General features: G+C 44.6%; 1 protein-coding gene across 1 annotated transcript in view; it reads right to left on the bottom strand.

The window, feature by feature from the left end:
• Positions 1-11,669, bottom strand: part of LOC130707556 (nuclear receptor ROR-alpha-like) — a 47,150-nt gene extending 35,481 nt beyond the window's left edge. The window contains exon 1 of the mRNA XM_057542679.1: positions 11,504-11,669. Within this exon, the coding sequence (XP_057398662.1) occupies positions 11,504-11,669 (166 nt within the window). The remainder of the gene's footprint in view (positions 1-11,503) is intronic.
• Between the last annotated feature and the right edge of the window lie 7,995 nt (positions 11,670-19,664).

The following is a 19,664-nucleotide window of genomic DNA, read 5'->3' as shown; positions in this document are numbered from 1 at the left end:
TCCAGAGTTGACCACTTTATCATTTCATCATTTAGGTACACGTGGGCCCATGTTAATATATACATACACATGCACACACACACACTATAGTTTTTATAAAAATGATCCCATTCCGTGCACACTACTATGAAAGCCATGACTTTTCACTAAGTGGTAGAGCCCAAGCATCTTCCACTACAACATGATTTTTACTGGCTACATACTATTCCATTCACTGACTTGCTCAGGAGCATCCCTAGAAAAGACAGAGCCTTAAACCCTCCGCCTTGATGAAAGAGGACAGCTGCTGAGAGATAACCCTCCCCCCCTGCACAGCTAGAGCTGGCTGCCTCTAGCTCCAGCAAACATAAGGGCTCCAAGTACTGGATGCCCCACCCTATGTCCTGTATTTTACTTTCTACCAAGTCAGAGCGGGAGACACAGGCACAATTTTCACTATTCTTTTGAATGGCTTTACTGGCAGAGCCGCAAGCTCACCGGCTAATTTTTTTTTTAATTAATTTATTTATTTTATTTATGGCTGTGTTGGGTCTTCGTTTCTGTGCGAGGGCTTTCTCTAGTTGTGGCAAGCGGGGGCCACTCTTCATCGCGGTGCACGGGCCTCTCACTATCGCGGCCTCTCTTGTTGTGGAGCACAGGCTCCAGACACGCAGGCTCAGTAGCTGTGGCTCACGGGCCCAGTTGCTCCGCGGCATGTGGGATCTTCCCAGACCAGGGCTCGAACCCGTGTCCCCTGCATTGGCAGGCAGATTCTCAACCACTGCGCCACCAGGGAAGCCCCTAATTTTTAATGAATAATAAAAATGCCCAGTGGGATTAAAATATAGTAATACTGATAATGTTCTACTGTTGATGCACAGCCAAAACGAAGTTACTTTCATACATATCTACCACCTAAGGCTGGGTTAACCTTCGTACATAACGTAATAGCCTCAGGGTGGGGCGGGGGCGCGTCTCCTGGTGGACAAGAACTTGCTGGAACTTCTGAGCATCCTGACATAGCACACAAGTGGAAGGAACATTGTTAGGGAGGGAGAAGACCTGTGTTCTGGTCACAGCCTTGCTACCTACTAGGAATGGGACCTCAGGCACATTCTGATCTCTGTGGGTACCAGTCCAAATGGGGGGTGGGGTGTAGGCTAGATGGTTCTTAAGGCCTCTTCTGGCTCTAACAGGCTTTAGTCTAATAAAACATGACCCATGGCAGCCTCATGAGTGAGCCCTACATATCTAATGTACACCCCCAAGCTCAAGTTGAGAGAGCGAGCTTTTGCATTTTCTAGAGCCCTTTCAAGGGTACATTCAGTTCTCCTACTGATTCTTCTGGGGGGCCTCGAGAAAGTTCAGCAGCTCACCACGCTTCATGCACTTTCTGTAGCAATGTGCTCATCCAAAGTGGGTCACAGTGCCAGAAACGGTAAAATACAACTCCAGCAATTTCATCCTTCTCATCATCAGTCAACTAATACAATCACTAGAAGAAGCATCGTCTTTGATTATCAAAGTATTTCATTTGCCTTTGCTTTCCCCCTGCTTCATTACCTTCACAATTGAGAGTTATGGGCAGTTCACCCTAGCAGGTGCTCTGTACTTCCAGATATAATATCCCTAGCACACAAACGTTCCTGGGAGTACATGCTCTATTGTTACCGTGGCCTTTTTACCATCCACCGGCTTTATAAGTGTACAGTGAAAATGAAAAGCAATGCAGTTTATTGAAGAGAATTGCAAAATGTACCCGTTTCTTCTGTGATTTGTCTGTTGAAAATCCATTAACTTCTAAGCAATCACTCTTCCCCATGACTGGCGTCGATCATATGGGATGATATAGGCCTCTTTGCTTCTGGAAGGGCAGAATCATATCGGGTTGTCTTTTCTCCGTCTTTGTCCATTTCTTCGGGTTTCTTTAAAACTAATTGGAAGAGTCAATAAACACGCCCGCCAATTCCCTTAACACACTAGGCAGCAGATCCGCCTGCCCTTCAGACCTGTTCTTCTTCTGTTTCTCCAAATATTCCCTTACCTGCCTTTGTCAATTGGCATTCTCAACAAGTTTGTCATAACTTCTCAAAGTGTCAACTTTTCCTCTGTTCATCGTCCTTGTTAAAGATAATTTAAAATTAGAAAGGCACAGTCCCAGCCATTTCAGAGTCAATGCTAATTTCATCCTCTTTTGCATGGAAATCTCCTTCCCTCTAGAGATTCCCTTCCTTCACTCACAGCCCCCACTCCCCAGCCCCCCACAGGCAGCATCCTTAATCTCTGTATGCACGACCCCCTTCCCCTATTTCACCACTCTTATCTTTCCCCCCAAATACTTCACCCAATGAAACACACTTTAGCATGTGGCTCTCCTTCCTTCACTCCACTTCTGAGAGAAATGTCTGTGTCTGGAGATTGTAAAGTCACCTTCAGGAAAGAGGCATACAGTTGGCTGTCAATTAATCAGGATAAGACAGAAAAAATTACGTGTGCAGCTCTGCTTCTCAGCACATGCCTTTATGCTTTGGGGATCAAGAGGATTTCTCCCACACAACCTAAAATTCATAGTGATGTCTTTTGTTTGGCTATAACGAATTCTCTACCTAGCAGCACAGCTGTTAATAGTCTGGATTATTTAAAACAGTGATTACCATACCTCATTATAAATTCAAGTGTTGGTCCCTCCTGTTTTCCCCCCATTCCGTTTCACCTCTCTTCTTTGCAACCTGCCTGTTTATCCTTGGTAGCAGTCTTCGCTTATAAAATAAGTCAAATGACTCTATATGCTGTAATTTTTAGTCCCACATTGAGAGTCTGACATATAGATTTTAAGCCAGTTGACTCTCCCCCATTAGGCACAGACCCGAACGTCACCATTCTTGTCACGTATACAAGTCCATCAAGTTTCAGAGTGTCATTTATACACCATTTTATTGCTTTTTACTTCTTTCACACACGCCTACCACTTACGTACAGCAACTTCACAACATTCATATTTCATAAACTTCATCAGTATTCAGCCAAATCCTCCCCCGAAGTAAGCTAGGTATTTTTAACAGTGCACTGTCTCCTTCACAGGCGTGAGAATCCTGTACCAAGTGGTACCCTTCCTGGTACCCAGGAAGAGTTTCATCTATTATGGTCTGTTCACAGATGTAGGAACTTCCTAATTGTTTCAAAAAACTTTACGATAGTTCATGATCAAAACTCAAATGCCCAACCACACTGTTAGAGATCATTGGAGGCTGGGTGACCGTAAATCCTCTACACCTTGATTATTCCTCTCCGTTTCCAGCCTCTGATTGAGCTCCAGGGAAAGCAGCAAGGGTGTAGAAACTACCTGGGACAGCCTGGAGGCCTCCAGCACCTTCCAGGGTGTGGGAAAACCTGTCCCCTCCACTGTGGTGGGTCCTGCAGACAGGGCCACGAAGGGCACATTCTGTGGACAAGACAATCACTGGAAAACCACAGGGCCGTGCCATTGTCAACGTGCCACAGCATGTAATGTGATAAGACAGTTTGTAATAATGATGTGTCAGTGGAGGCCATAAACATGTTAGGAAAAAAAAGATTGTTCTTCCACCATCACAAGGGAATTGTTACCTGTAATTCCTTTTCACATTAGCATGTAAAAGCCAGAGCCGAAATGGAGCCTGCCTAACCCACCGGCTATGGTACGTTTATTCCTCATCATGCCCTACTCCACTCTTCTAAGGATTTCTTTAGACAATCTCCTTTATGTCTTTACTCCAAAAGTAAAATAATGATGATGATAATAATAATAATAAGGCTGTCACAAAAGAACACCAAGACTCCCAAGTTGAATTTCCAACACTAGGATATCAAAGATATCATAAGATAACTCAGTTGAGTTATTTGTAGTGAGGTGGATGGACCTAGAGTCTGTCATACAGAGTGAAGTAAGTCAGAAAGAGAAAAACACATAACCGTACGCTAACACACATATATGGAGTCTAAAAAAAAAATGGTTCTGAAGAACCTAGGGGCAGGACAAGAATAAAGACGCAGATGTAGAGAATAGACTTGAGGACACAGGGAGGGGGAAGGGTAAGCTGGGACGAAGGGAGAGAGTGGCATGGACATATATACACTACCAAATGTAAAACAGATAGCTAGTGGGAAGCAGCCGCATAGCACAGGGAGATCAGCTCCGTGCTTTGTGACCACCTAGAGGGGTGAGATAGGGAGGGTGGGAGGGAGATGCAAGAGCGAGGAGATATGGGGATATATGTATATGTATAGCTGATTCACTTTGTTATACAGCAGAAACTAACACACCATTGTAAAGCAATTATACTCCAATAAAGATGTTAAAAAAAAAAAAGATATCGTAAGATAACCGCAGACTACCATTAAATCAGGTAGGATGGTCTTGAGAAAGTCAGCCTCTGATTGTAGTACCTGGGATGCTTTCCACACTGGTCCAGCGAACAAGGGCCTAAGCTTGGAGAGAGAGTCTCCTCTGGAGAAATCTAACTGTTCTTTATTGACATCCTTGTAAGTCTTCCTTCTAACCCTAGAATTTCCTAACTTTCAGGATTGATGAAACCCCTTCAACTCATCTAAAGGAGAGGCAAAAATAGCTGACATTTCTATCTACCACTACACAGGGGAGAAGTTACATAATGCTACGGTAATACAGCACGCAACTTATCTGTAAATACAATAGCCTTCCTAAATTCTTAAGGATGATTTTACATCCTCTACACCACTAGAGAAAGAATTAAGGTCTAGACTCAGGTCGAAATTTTCCTCTAAAGTAAAAATATCAACTAATCAGAATCAACTAACTGATGTGAATTTCTATTCTGCAACTTGCAACTCAGAGAACAAAGGAGGCAAGTAACAAAACATACTGATATTGAAGATTTAACCAAAAACAGAAAACAATTTCCAAGCAGGGATCAGGACAGATTAGCCCAATTTCTGATACTGTCTCCATTTACAGTTGTATAACGTACAATCAGAATTCATCCTCAGAACAGTGACCCTGTGGTACCCTAAGATCCTTGAACCTCCAAGAAAGATTCAATTACATCCTCAATGTTCTTTCCAGGGCAGGAAAGGGGACCAGCACACTTTAAAAACACATTCAGGGGCTTCCCTGGTGGCGCAGTGGTTAGTCTGCCTGCCAATACAGGGGACATGGGTTCGAGTCCTGGTCTGGGAAGATCCCACATGCCGCGGAGCAACTAGGCCCGTGAGCCACAGCTACTGAGCCTGCGTGTCTGGAGCCTGTGCTCTGCAACAAGAGAGGCCGCGATAGTGAGAGGCCCGTGCACGGCGATTAAGAGTGGCCCCCACTTGCCGCAATTAGAGAAAGCCCTCGCACAGAAACGAAGACCCAACACAGCCATAAATAAATAAATAAATAAATAAAATAAAATAAAATAAATTAATAAAAAAAAAAACACATTCAGTAAGGAAAAGACAAAAAATATTTCTGCTCAATCTCCTGTTAGCCAGAAAAACTAATTCATCAGTGACACCTTGGTAGTACTCTTATAGAAAAATCATGGTTTATTGTATATTAATCAATGCTCCAACACTGTCTACCTGTAGAGTTTTGGGGAGGTGTTAATTCACAATACTCAATTGTATTTTTCTTAATGTACAGCTTAATAAGATGGATGAACATTTTAACAGCTCATTTCAAACCAACACTTTCCATTCTGAATGAGATACCAAAAAAAAAAACACCCTCGTAAAAAAAATTTTTTTTAAATGATGGAAGAGAGAACACCTCAGAGAGGCAGAGAAAGAAGTAGATAGGAGGCTGTTCTTAAATTCTCAGCGAGGAAGACGGTCTTCATTTTCAGAAAGGTATTGCACATTCTAGGTTGGTGCTCACTCTGGCACCTCAAGGCCTTTCAAAGCAGACTCTTCGGGGCTTCCCTGGTGGCGCAGTGGTTGAGAATCTGCCTGCTAATGCAGGGGACACGGGTTCGAGCCCTGGTCTGGGAAGATCCCACATGCCACGGAGCAGCTGGGCCCGTGAGCCACAACTACTGAGCCTGCGCATCTGGAGCCTGTGCCCCGCAACGGGAGGGGCTGCGATAGTGAGAGGCCCGCGCACCGCGATGAAGAGCGGTCCCCGCACCGCGATGAGAGTGGCCCCCGCTTGCCGTAACCAGAGAAAGCCCTTGCACGAACCAAAGACCCAACACAGCCAAAAATAAATAAATAAATAAATAAAGTAGCTATAAAAAATTAAAAAAAAAAAAGAAAAGCAGACTCTTCTTGCTCTGGAAGAACCTATTACTAGTCTGGGATGAATGGGTCAGGAATCTCCTTGAGGAGGGGAAGGATGATGTCCACCTCAGAGTCCCAGCACACTAGCTCGTGAAAGACAAAGAGGGCAAGCAGCAGGATACGTCATTTGAGGAGAGTGGCGTTCTCTGTAAAAAATTTTGTGCGTGGGGCAATCACATTACAACTCTTTCCCCAGACACCTGAAATGTAGTTAAGTATTTTGCTTCTACAGACACAGAAATACATAGGTAAGCTTAGAAGCACCATTCATCAAGGAGACCAGGAAGATGCGAGGGGCGGGAGGGGACACCCTCAGAAAAAGTGGCACGTGCTGTTAGGGACCACACCACACCAACGGAATTCTTAGTGACACCCAACTCAGTCTGCCCTTCCAACATCACACCACAACTTCCTAAAGGCAAGAATGGGAGAATCGGGAGAAAAATGTGAATCTTAACTCAGAACTGACAAGAGTATGGCCCATGGAGAAGAACCCCTGGGCTTGTGTCACTCACATTCCAAAGGTTAGCTTTGGACAGGGATCAGTTTGCTTCCAAAAGTGATTCAGCTGTCACCAAAGACCCCAGAACATTTGCATCCGGAGGCAACAACTATTGCGATTAACATTCCTACACCTCCCTACATCCCACTTAGGAGTCTGATGTGGAACCAGCAGTTCGTGCTTGTACCCCCCGGACCTCTGCTACCTGGAAAACACAAGCTTAAGGTCTCCTGGTGAGGGGTCTGGTCCATGCAGGCTCCAGATTTCAGTTTTGGAAACAGAGACATTTTCTAAAGCCAAGGGCTCCTCTTAACACCGGTAGGTTTTGGAAAATTCCAGCAGGTGACTAACATAAAAAAAAGAGTCTGTTGTAAATGTTTTTAGCCACTCAGGATTTGACTTCTGGATTAATATAATTCAATTCTTTTTAAGAAAGAAGGAGGAAGCAACAGAAAAGGTTATCATAATCATCATCAAATGCATTTTCTAAAATTATTCTATTACATTTTTAAAGGGTATAATTATAAATGTTTTTATGAGCAATTTACTGGAAAATGAAAGTCCCTTAGTTTAGAAAATAATTATTCTATCCCTCCGGCAAAGAATTTTATCCCAGCCAGTAGCTCCTTCAAACTATGGGGCATCATTTGTTCACTGGGGAGAGCCAGGTCCACATAAGAAAAGCTGATGCAAGAATCAATCTCTAGAAAGTGCTCGAAATTGCCAGGCAAGAAAGCAGACCAGAAAGTGAATCAGCCAAGACGGAGGAGGGGAATGGTGGCAAAGCACTTTGAAAGGCAAAGATGTCTGTGGGTCTAGAAGTCCTCAGGGCTCCATATAACCTACAGGCCTTCTTAACTGATTTTAAGTCAATCTAAACTGAGCTTCCAGGGGGTTCGATCTCAACCCAACTGAGCTTTTCAGTGTTAATCCCATCTTGTGGCTTCGATTTTTCCCTTAGGTCAGCCTGGCCTAAAAGCCTTCCACCTTCAGCACTGGTGTTCCAGACCAGCTGCGTGGCACACAGCTCCGTGAGGTTAACTTTAGGGAGGTAGAATATGTAAGCTCTGGCATGCGTAGAATAACGAGATTCTGAAAGAGGGTTTTTTGGGGGGTGTTTTTTGAATTTTTAAATTTTATTTTATTTATTTATTATACAGCACGTTCTTATTAGTTATCTATTTTATACATATTAGTGTATACATGTCAATCCCAATCTCCCAGTTCCTCCCACCCCCCCCCACCCCCCTTGGTGTCCATACGTTTGTTCTCTACATCTGTGTCTCTATTTCCGCCTTGCAAACCGGTTCATCTGTATCATTTTTCTAGATTCCACATATATGCATTAATATACGATATTTGTTTTTCTCTTTCTGACTTACTTGAAAGAGGGTTTTTAACAACAGTTATGTTACAATGCTCATGGCTCCCTTAAGTCCCTGAAAGCCTTGTTAAATTAAATATTCGCTGTAGTTTTTCCGCTTCATTCTTACTTCCCATGTTGCCTCTTGCCTTTCTTTCTTCCCTTTCATTGGGCTGAAAAGATGGAACTGAATGACACCAGCCATCATTAATAGCACCCAGAAAACGGAACAGTTCCACTGAAACTGCTAACATTCCCTGCCCAGTTTTCAGAAGAAGGGGAGGCCGTCCTTCAGATTATAAAGTCACACATTTCATTTTGGAAGCTCAGGCACTCATGGTGCATGGCCCATTCACTGGTAGATTCCCAGGAGTTCAGAATCCAGCAACAGCTTCAAGTCTACCTAAGTAATGTCTCATGAGGTCGCCTCAATGTCATGAGAATCCTGACCACAATCTCTGTGGACTGCAAACACTGGCTGCCTGGAAGCTAACCCAGCTACCTCTCTGGAAAGCGTCTTCCGAATCAGAAAGCATCCCACTTCACCCAATGCCAAGGACTCCACTCAACCCTCCTTGAGGCTGAAAATGCTAATTTTAAGGTGATGATGTTTGCTTTTCCTTTTGAGTTGTGTGCCTTTATGTTTTAAGTATTAAAAAGGCGTAATCACCTAGTGTGTAGGTTAATTTCTTTCCGATATTGTAATTTATGCAACATTAATACTGGATGCCAGCTCCAATTTTCTTGCTGCTTACACTCTGGGAGCCGACTTGCATATTCTGCCAACTCCATTACATCATCTGAAAACCCAAACATTTCCCATTTTCAAATCACTCTCATCTACCAAGCATACTTACACATTCTCTCTTTCTCTCCCTAGCTCTCACGTTCAAAGATTGGTACCCCTCAGGAGCAGACAGTACATCTGAGGTTAAAGTCTGCAAATGCACATAATTTCTGGAAGCTATTACTACTGCTGTGTTAGCTAAAGGATGCCTCCATCTCTGACCTTCCTTTTTCCATTCAGACTGTTATATAACCTAGTGCCTGCGTGCAGGATGTGAGTTGAGTGTTTGGGCCTTACCTCCTCTCCCTCCCCCCATTAAATCTCTGGAAGGATGGACAAGAGATTGGTTCAAAGAAGAGAGAGTGGGGGGTGGCCCTCTAGGGGGCAAGGGGATGTGGGTCAGCAGGTCAGCTGTGCAAGATGCATCCTACCCCTACTCTGTCCCTCTCCCCTTGTTGCTGAGCCTAGGGGGCTGGTGGTACTGAAAGCCCCATCGTTATATAATTTGCAAGAACAGCAAGTTACGGATTTGCTAGTCGGTTCTGCAGCCTGCCATCCCGATCTCTTGCAAGAACACCTTCTGGCAAGAATGACACCTGAAGATGCTAATAACACAAGGGAGGGGGATGCCTAAGACGGAGGGGGGTGGCAGCACAAACCAGAAATTACTGTGGCTTCCTACATACTATGTCCCCCACCCTTCCAAAAAAGAAAAAAGGCTCAGAAACACATGAAGGGGATTTTCTCCAGTGTTTCTGATTAACCCTGTTACATAACCCGCTCGCATTCCAAATCCACCGTCTCAGGTCTAAATATACTCTGTGCAGCCAAAAGCTCGCCACACACAAACTCCCCGAGCTAGCTGCAGGTCCCGGCCCCCAGCCCCGATCCCCCTCCCTGTACTCCCGACCCTCGCTGCCCCCTCCCTCCCGCTCAAACCGCAGTTCAATGTGTTCACTCTTTCGAAATCGCCTTTAATTAAATGTTTTTCGCGTGTGTCATCCTGATGGCTTTTACTGTACTCGAATTCCGTGAATGGGAAAGCGCCTGGACAGGGGGTGTGGCTAAGGTGTGTGTGTAGGGGGGGAATACTGTAAAACAGCTAGCACATGATCAGCCATATTCCTACCTCCAACTCTAACATCGAGAAGAAGGGAGCGGCTCCCGGGGGCCCGCACTCGCCTCTCCCGCCCTCCCCAATCGCCGCCAGAAGCCGAGTGGCAAGAGGAGGGGGCCCGCTGGGCCAGTGTCCAAGCCAGGGCTGGAGATCCTCTCTGCCCCCCAGCCCTGGGCGGCTCGCGCTAGCCTGCTTCCTCTAGAGTGACAGGGATGATTTATACATTATTAACAACAGTAATTAAAGCCGTAGCTTCCTCCTGTTCTTTGCAAACTCCAGGCACATTCAAATAAATAATCCCCCATCCCCAAGAAAAAACCCCACATCAGGTGCCGATACCTTTAAGAAAGAAGGAAGAGAGTGAGCTTTCCCCAACACTCCACTTTAGCTAGAAAAAAAGCAAGGAGGCGGCAATGGAGCCCCCCCAAACAAACACATACACACGCACACACATTCTACAAAATGAAGTGTGTAAATATCGCCCGGGGAGGGGGGAACATCGATCGCACTATTCAACCAGCATTCAACTCGCACTGACCATTCCCAGGTTCTTGCAGAAACGCTTGGAGAGGGAAGGATTTCCCAGGTCAGAAATAAGTTTGGGTGCCTTGGCGATCTTTCTTTTTCTGCTTGTTTGCTTTTGCAGACGCTCACTCCGAATGCGCGTGGAGCGCCCCACAGGACCGCCGCCCCGGGCGAGTTGACGCGCACACGCCCCCCGCCAGGCTGGGCGTCCGGCTGCGAACCCCGGGTCTGCAAACTTGCGCATCTCCCCTCGCCGCGCCCTCCAGACAACTTGGCGAGCACCTCGCGCGCCCGCACCCTGCTTCCTCCAGCCCAATCTCCAAATCCCAAACCCACCGCCGTGCTCCAGAGAAGGTGCCCACGTCGCCTCCCAAGTCCAGGAGCGCCCCCTCTCCACCCCCGGGGCTGCCCTGGTCACTCACTCCTAACGCCCCCCTCAGCTCTGCTGGGGGCCGAAAACCCACCCCGTCTCGGGCTGCCGGGGCCGAGACTGTCAAGAGGAGAAAAGGTAAAGGGGGAAGAGGGTGGTCATAAACAGAATTTTTTTTTCCTTCCTTTCCTTTTTAAAGGACACTGCCGCTTTAAAAGTTTCTTTCCCGGGCCCCCACTCTCCGGTTCTCCGTATTTTGGGGAGCGTATTTAATTTCGGCAACGCGGCTTTCCTCCTCTCTTTGCAGAAAAATCAAAGCCAGGGGGTGAACCCGCCGGCTGTCAAGCCTCCTGCCGCCTCCCCCGCCCCCCTCTCCTCCCGCAACCCGAGAACGGGCTGCAAAAGTTTGCAACATTTCTGGGGGGCGGAGGGGGGAGGGGAAGGGGGTGCTCCGAGCTCGGGGCGCCGGCGCAGGCTCGCCCGCGGCCCCCGACCCCGCGCCCCGGGCGCCCGCTCCCGGCCGCCCCCAGCTCCGCGCCGGGGCTCCCGCCGCCCCCTCCTCAGCCCCTCTCGCAGCCTCCTACCTCTGCTGGTGCTGGAATAGCTCTGTCTGCGCACCGGGGCGGGCGGCTCGCTCTTGCGGGCGGATTCCTGGTTCAGCGGGGTCTCCCTGGAGCCGGCGGCCGCGTCCGCGCCGCTGCTGCCCGGCTCGCAGGCGGCGGGGTCGGGGGCTGCCGGAGCTGACTCCATGTTTTTTCCCAATGTAGAGATCGCTGGAGATGGCGAGCTCCGAGACTCCCTCTATCTTCTGTTTTCGGAGCAACTCTATGGTACCAAAAAAAAAAAAAAAAAGGAGAAGGAGACCGGGGAGAGCAAGAAGGAGAGAGCAGGCGGCGGCGGGCGGGCGGGCGGGCGAGCGAGAGCGCAAGGGAGCGCGCGAAGTGTGTCTGGGTGGACGTGTGTGTGCGCCGGAGAGGGGATGGGAGGCGGGTCTGGCCACAGGCAGCGCTAGCGAGAGCTTCTCCAGCCGGTCCCCACACCCACATTCCCCACCCTCCAGACCCCAGACCGAGAGCCACGGACTGGCTGCCAATTTTGGGAGGTGGGGAAAAGAGTGGAGGAGGAGGGGAGAGCCTCACGTGCCCCCCTAGCCCAGGGACGGAAATTAAGATTGGCGACAATGATTCTGTACCTACTTCTGAGACTCCCGGGAGCAGAACTTGTCCCCATCCGCAGCCAACCTGGGAAGAAACAAATCCGGTTATCCACGTTGGGGAATCGCAGGTAGCTCCCTGCCAGCCCAGACCAGGACTGAGGAGAAACTAAAAAGGAATTAGACCTGGGCTTACACCCCAAGCAAGGCAGAGGATGGGAGGACGGAGGACGTGGCACTTCTTACTTTGCGATGGGACGTCCAGTGGGTTTCCAGTATTGGTTTGATAGATGTGTCTAAAACACAATTTGTGAGTCTAGAATTGCCATGGATAGCCAATTTTTGGTATGGTTGAAAGAGGTCGCTTTCAGCTCCTTTGCTGTTTCCTCCGAGAAGGATCCAGAAACCACTTGGCAGGGCAATTTCTACTAAAGAAAACTTTGGCTTGTTTGGTCGAGGACTATCTAAGCTGGATGAAATATGCCACACTGCATCTAGTTAATGCATGGCTGCTAATTGTCAATTCCCACTGGTACTATTGCTATAAAATGTACAGTCTCATCCATAAAAGATATACTGGAGGGGTGTTAACATCTGGATGATAAAATTCAGGTAATTAACAGCTTTTAATAAGTCACATCATTGTAGGCATCATTCTGCTCTCCCCCCTTCCACTGAAACACACCCATCACATAGTAGGTGCTTAATGAAACCCAAGGGTAGTGAAGAATTGCATCAGTGTTACTTTGATCCCGAACTCCACTATGAAGGAAAAATACAAATTGGATGAGTGGAAAATATTCAGGTGGTAGTAGCCTGATTTCCCTGCCTCAATACTCAATCCACCATTTCCTCTTGCCTGCCGAGACACTGATGAAATCAGTACACTTTTAACACACACGCCCACCTTCCTTTCAGAAGACTTGCAAATTTTGACAACAAAAAATATTGTTATATACCAGAAGGTGGCATAAATATGAGTATTTAGGGGGTGGGGAGGGAACTGGGGAACATTTTGCTTTTGCTAACTTCCTGGTTTGGAAAAATGCTTTTGAAAAATAAGAGGAAAAAAACCTAGTTAGATAATAGCTTAAGAGGAACCTCCATATGCCAAACTTCACACATGGTTTGTGTTACTGTTACTGATCTTGGTCTGATTTCAAATACACAATGCTATTTGCCATGGTCTGTGTGTTAATCAGCAAAACCTGTGGTCCACTCTTCGGAGTGATGCAAATGAGATGTGAACAGTTCTGATACCTTAATCCAGTCTCTGCAAGGATCCCTGGCTTTTGCCTGTCTGTTGGCGCCTACAAACAATGCCGTGATTGTCTCCTCCCTCCCAAATCAGATGTGTCGGTTTCCCCATACATCAAAGCACAAATTTCCAGAGCAGCCTTCACGCCATTTACAATGGGTCAGCCTGTTAATAACGTTCTTGATGCAATTGACCTAGCTTGTCACACTTGACTTTTCTAAGTAAACAAATATATCAAAGTGCACGGTTTAATAAACAAATTCCTCTGGGACAGTAAGTGTGTCAAAATACATCCACTGCTCCATATTTATTCTAGAATATTTGAGAGAAAAGAAACTTTTCATATTAAATTTCACCAGTGATTCTATTTGGGATCCAAGCAGCTTAAAAAATATCTCTGGCTCATTTTACGTACCAATAGCAACTTATTAATATTTTGGGTGAGATCTATTCCCCTGGGCCTTTATGGGTTCCTTTGACTAAACTGGTATTTGTTTACCCAGGAAAGACCATCCTGAAAATGGCCCCAGTGACCTTAGTTAAGAGAAACTCCATATTCCCCTGAGGATACCAAAAAGCCATTTCTCTTGCCTTCCTAAAACAATTACTGCTTCTGCAATTTAAAACAATTGGGAACTCACATGCTTTCCCTAAGGGAAAAATAAAAGTGAGTTAGATACATTCCTTGACTGTCAATCATTGTTACTAAAGTGTAAATTACCTCGACTGGGGAAGCATTTGAAACCTGAGAAGCACAGTGATTAGGTTTATATTTCTTTCCTTCCCTCATGTCCCTTCCCTGATTACTAATTATAAGGCTTTCCAATTTTCCAAATATTTGGAAGGATGGGAGCCTTCCTTAGACTCTGTTCATTGTGAAAGGCAATAGTGTTTGCTTAAAAATGGTTATTTTACTTTGCAGTACTGAGTTCTGAGACAGACAATGGCTTAGAAAAACCTATGCTTTGTAGAAGAGAGAAGCCTAAAAACCATTTTCTGTAGACTCCTCTAGCCCTCCCCAAACTCACCAGAACTCCCCTACCTCCTCTTCAATCACAGGCTCCCCTCTTGATGGTGACTCCAGTTTTTTCTTATTCCAAGGTCATTACTGGGAAGCTCAGAGTTGGCTTTGACTCCCCTCTCTCACTCCTGCACCTCGCTCTCCACAGCCGGCCAGACTCGCCAGTTGCTTTCAATTCTACCTCTGTGACATCTGCCCCTCCTTTCTGCAGCTAACACTCCAATTCCAGACATTACTGCTCGTCTAAACCATAACCTTCCAAATAACTGGCCTTTGGTCTTATAACCATTCTAATCCATCCCAGAAAGCATTGCCAAGTTCATTATCCTGAACTACAGTTCTCATTTCCCACCATGTCACTCCCCTGCTTACAAGACTTAAATGGCTCCCTATCGCCTATCCAATTAACTACTAACTAGTCAACAAGGTATTCAAGGCTCTACCTCACTTAGCCCTGCACTCCTGCACCAGGGATGGCAAATTGATGTCATCTCATGAAGGAACTCCTGAGGCTGTTTGGAAAGGTGTGGGCTGTGATTGATGAATGCTGTCTCCCATGGGTGGAAGATTGGGAGCGGGACACTGGCGCCAGGAGTTTGCTAAACGGCCTGACATCCTTACATAATTCCTGCAATCCATGTGTAATCCTCAGACCAGGCCACGTGCTTCTCTCTACTCCTCTTCCTGCTTGGAGTGCAGGATACAGGCACAGTTGCCTCTGCCTCTTCTGAAAGGTCCTTTCTGCCTTCTCTGTTAATTGAATCCCTACCTTTCTTTAGAGGTCCATTCTAAAAGGTAGCTCCTCTGTACAACCACCCCGGTTTACCCCAAACCAAATATTTGCACTGTCTTAGTACTGTGCACCCCTCTTAAGGCATCTGGTCTGCCTTGTGCTGTGGTTGGTTGAACACTTGCCTTACCCTCCCTGGTGGAAGATCCATTTTAGAAAACAGGGGCTTTGCCCTTGCACACAGTAGGAACTTATTAGAGTTAGTGGATTTGAGGAATGGAATTGATGATCTAATCATAAGGTAGCATGTCCACACAGTGATTCCATTACACAACAAGAATGAAAACCAAAGTGTTTCAACTTTCAATCCCTTGAAATAAGCTTTTCCTTCCTGGATAAAAGATTAGTTGACACGTATGGGCTGTTAAAATTTATATATGCAAAAAAATGTTGACAGTTATTTTCTTTGCATTTCTTGGAGAGGGAGAGAAGGAAAATTATGGAAATATATAGTAGAATTTCCTTGGGAGAGGGGAGCTTTCTACAACATACCTAAGAACAAAGAAGACAGAAAATTAAAACCAAGTGCCCAGGCAAGAAGTTTCTTTTCTTTCAAAAAAGCATCAAGAAACTGCAGCTGGACAATATGCTGAAAATAAAAGAAACTCAAATGAACATGCAGCACCGCTCTTGGGCATGGGAGGGGCTCTCCATCCTGCTGCAAGGTTTATAGGTTTATGGTCAGAGCAGCCCCAACCAGAAAAGTCCAGGTTAAGAACAGCACTTTGTTCAAATCAGAGGAGGACCGGTGTAAATCTGAAGTCCTCATGGGTGGAACAGGAGATCCAGGCTTGCCAGATGCTTCAAAATAAAAAGGAAGATGAAGGCATGCAATGTCCACTCTGGATGATCCACTCCACCCCTCTTCCTATTTTGCAGAAGAGGAAACTAAAGTGACTTGCTCAAGACACCCAATTAATCCATGGCAGGATGTGGAATCTTCCTATTACCTGAATTCAAGATCCAACTCTGCCACGTACTAGCAGTGTGGTCAAGGATGAGTCACTCACCATTTCTACGCCTATGTTTCCTCATCTATAGATGAGGGTAATTAGGAGGGTTAGATAAGATGAGCCTTCTAAAATGCTTGCCACTCAAAATTTTGCTATTATTGTTATGCATCTTTAATAAAATACTGTATAAAACTGTACTGTCCAATGCAGTAACCACTAGCTGCATGTGGCTATTGGCTACTTGAAATGTGGCTAATCCAAACTGAAATACGTGATAAATGTTAAAAATCCACATTAGATTTTGAAGACAGTACAAAAAAATGTAGAGTGTCTCATTAATAATTTTATATTGAGTGCGTGTTGAAATGACAATAGGTTGGATATATTGGGTTAAATAAAATATATTATTTAAATAATTTCATCTATTTTAACTTTTAAAGATCTGGCTACTGAAAATATAAAATTACTGTGTACTTTATATTATACATCTATTGGTCAGGGCTGGTATGGAATGTATCTGGTACATAGTAGGTATTCTAATGATTTAACTAGAGTAACTGCTAGGGTTCAGCTGGGGGGCACCACTGGGTCAAGAGTTAACATCCATCTTGTCATTTTACAAAATCTTAATCGCGTGCCTACTTTTTGCAGGGCATTAAGCTGGGTGCTAAGGAAAAGAGAAGCAAAACTATTGTGTTTTACAGAGAAAGTAAGATGTGCTCACCAAAACTAAGTGGCATTCAGTGATGAGGCTTCAGCTGCCCTAGAGACCACCACAAAAGGAACTAAGAATCTCCCTCAGGGAATGGAGCAGGAAGGGCTCTGCCCTGGGAAGCTAATGTTCCCTTCGTTCACTTCTGGACCTGAGGCCATCGACTTTGATAAGAAAAAAGGCATTTGACAACATGCAATTGCCAGGGAACCTAAGAACAGGTGTCCTGCAGTCCAGTGTTTCCAACCTGAAACACCTAAGCTTCACCTGGGTGAGGTGAGGTGATGTATTGGGTCAGTGTTTGTTAAAGAACCATCATGATGAGCCCACTGGTATTGGGCTCACTAACGTCTTTGGCTGACTTTGGAATACACAAGAGGAAAGAAGGCTAGACTGTAAGCTCCTTGAAGACAGGGAGTGTGTCTCACTTCTTCACCTATGCACCCTCAGTGCTGAGTTCTGTGTCTAACACATTGATAAATGCAGGTATGGTTTAAAAATAAAGGAAGCTGTGAATACATCAACAAATAAAGGAGTGCAATTTATTGAACACCTATTAGATTCTAGATACTCTCTCATGTCTCATAGTTATTCTATAGATTAGACTCCTCCACTTTGCCATGAAGCATTCACTTAACTTCTCTAAAGATCCATCTTTCCATTTATAAAATGGGTTTGATCACCTTTTTTTTAACCACTTACAGCAGAGTTGGTGAGGGTCTGATAATATAGATGAAAGTGACTTGGGAATTCTTAGAGGAGTCTCTCCAATAGAACCATATTTGTGTTATCCAGTATGATTGCCACTAGCCATATGTGGCTAGTGAACACTTGAGATAAGGTTGATGTGACTGAATTTTTTCCTTTTAAGTAGACTCTATTTTTTTAGAGCAGTTTTAGGTTCAGCAAAATTAAGCAAGAAGTGCACAGATTTCCATATGCCTCCTGCCTCCACACGCTCACTGTCTTCCCCATAATAACATCCCCCACTAGAATGGTACATTTGTTACAGTCAATGAACCTACACTGACACATCATTATCACCCAAAGTCCATAGTTTACATTAGGGTTCACTCTTGGTGTTGTACATTTTATGGGTTTTAACAAATGTATAATGACATGTATCCACCATTATAGTATCATACAGAGTAGTTTCACCGCCCTAAAAATCCTGTGCTCCACCTATTCATCCCTCTCTCCTCCCAACCCCTAGCCACCACTGATCTTTTTACTGTCTCCATAGTTTCACCTTTTCAAGAATGTCACGCAGTATGTAGCCTTTTCAGATGGGCTTCTTTCACTTAGTAATATGCATTTAAGTTTCCTCCATGTCATTTCATGGCTTAATAGCTGATTTCTTTTTAGCACCGAATAATATGCCATGTCTGGATATACCACAGTTTATTTATCCATTCACCAACTGAAGGACATCTTGGTTGCTTCCAAGTTATGGCAATTATAAAGCTGCTATAAACATCCATGTGCAGGTTTTTGTTTGGACATAAGTTTTCAGTTCCTTTGGGTAAATACCAAGGAGCCCAGGTGCTGGGTCATATGGTAAGAGTACGTTGAATTTTGTAAGAAACTACCAGACTGCCCCCAAAGTTCTGTTATCATTTTGCATTCCCACCAGCAATGAATGGGAGTTGCTGTTTCTCTACATCCTCTGCAGCATTTGGTGTTCTTGTTTTTCTGAAGTTTGGCCATTCTAAGAGGCTTGTAGTGGTAAATCGTTGTTTTAATTTACATTTCCCTAATGACATATGATGTGGAGCATCTTTTCATATGCTTATTTGCCATCTGTGTACCTTCTTTGGTGAGGTATCTTTTCAGATCTTTTGCCCATTTTTAAGTGGGCTGTTTATTTTCTTATTATTGATTTTTAAGCTATTTGTTTAGTTTAGATACCATTCTTTTATCAGATATGTCTTTTGGAAATATTTTCTCCTGGTCTATGGCTTGTCTTCTCACTCTCCTGACACTGTCTTTCACAGAGCAGAAATGATTAATTTTAATGAAATCCAGCTTATCAATTCTTTCTTTCAAGGATCATGCCTGTGACGTTGTATCTAAAAAGTCATCACTGTGTCCAAGGTCATCTAGGTTTTCTCCTATGTTACCTTCTAAGAGTTTTATAGTTTTGTGTTATGCATTTAGGAATATGATTCATTTTGAGTTAATATTTATGAAAAGTTGTAAGGTCTGTGTCTAGGTTCATTTTTTTGCATGTAAATGTCCAATTGTTCCAGCACCATTTATTAAAAAGACTACATTTTCTCCATTGTATTGTCTTTGCTCCTTTGTTAAAGATCAGTTGACTGTATTCGTGTGGGTCTATTTCTGGGCTCTGTATTATGTTCCATTGGTCTGTTTGTCTGTTCTTTCATCAATACCACACTGTCCTGATTACTGTAGCTTGGAAGTGGATTTTAAATTTTATTTAATGTCAATTAACTTAAATAGCCACATGTAGCTAGTGGTCATTGTAATGGATGGTGCAGGCTTTTTATTTCAAGTTTTAATCTTTTGAACTTCTGTGCCACCTTCACATAGATATTCACTAATTGGTTTTAGATTCTATAAATTTTTATTTTGCACCCGCTATGGAAAGATGCTATAAGGGATTCTAAGATGAATCAGGTAGATTGTACATCTTCTATGAGGGTCTAAGACAAGTCCGTCAGTGACTGTACTCTAAGCTATGTAGTATTAAATGCCATGGGACAGGTTCAGATAAAGTGCTAGGATTGGAAAGAAAGAGCCAGTGTTCCCTGTTGGAGAAATCAAGAAAGGCGTCCTTGAAAAGGGAGCTTTCCATGAGTTGTTTTTGCTGGAGTCAGGACTAAAGATACACATTT

This window comes from Balaenoptera acutorostrata, chromosome 3 (assembly GCF_949987535.1).
Source record: "Balaenoptera acutorostrata chromosome 3, mBalAcu1.1, whole genome shotgun sequence".
NCBI classification, from domain to species: Eukaryota; Metazoa; Chordata; class Mammalia; order Artiodactyla; family Balaenopteridae; genus Balaenoptera; species Balaenoptera acutorostrata.
This window is presented reverse-complemented; position numbering and strand designations above follow the sequence as displayed.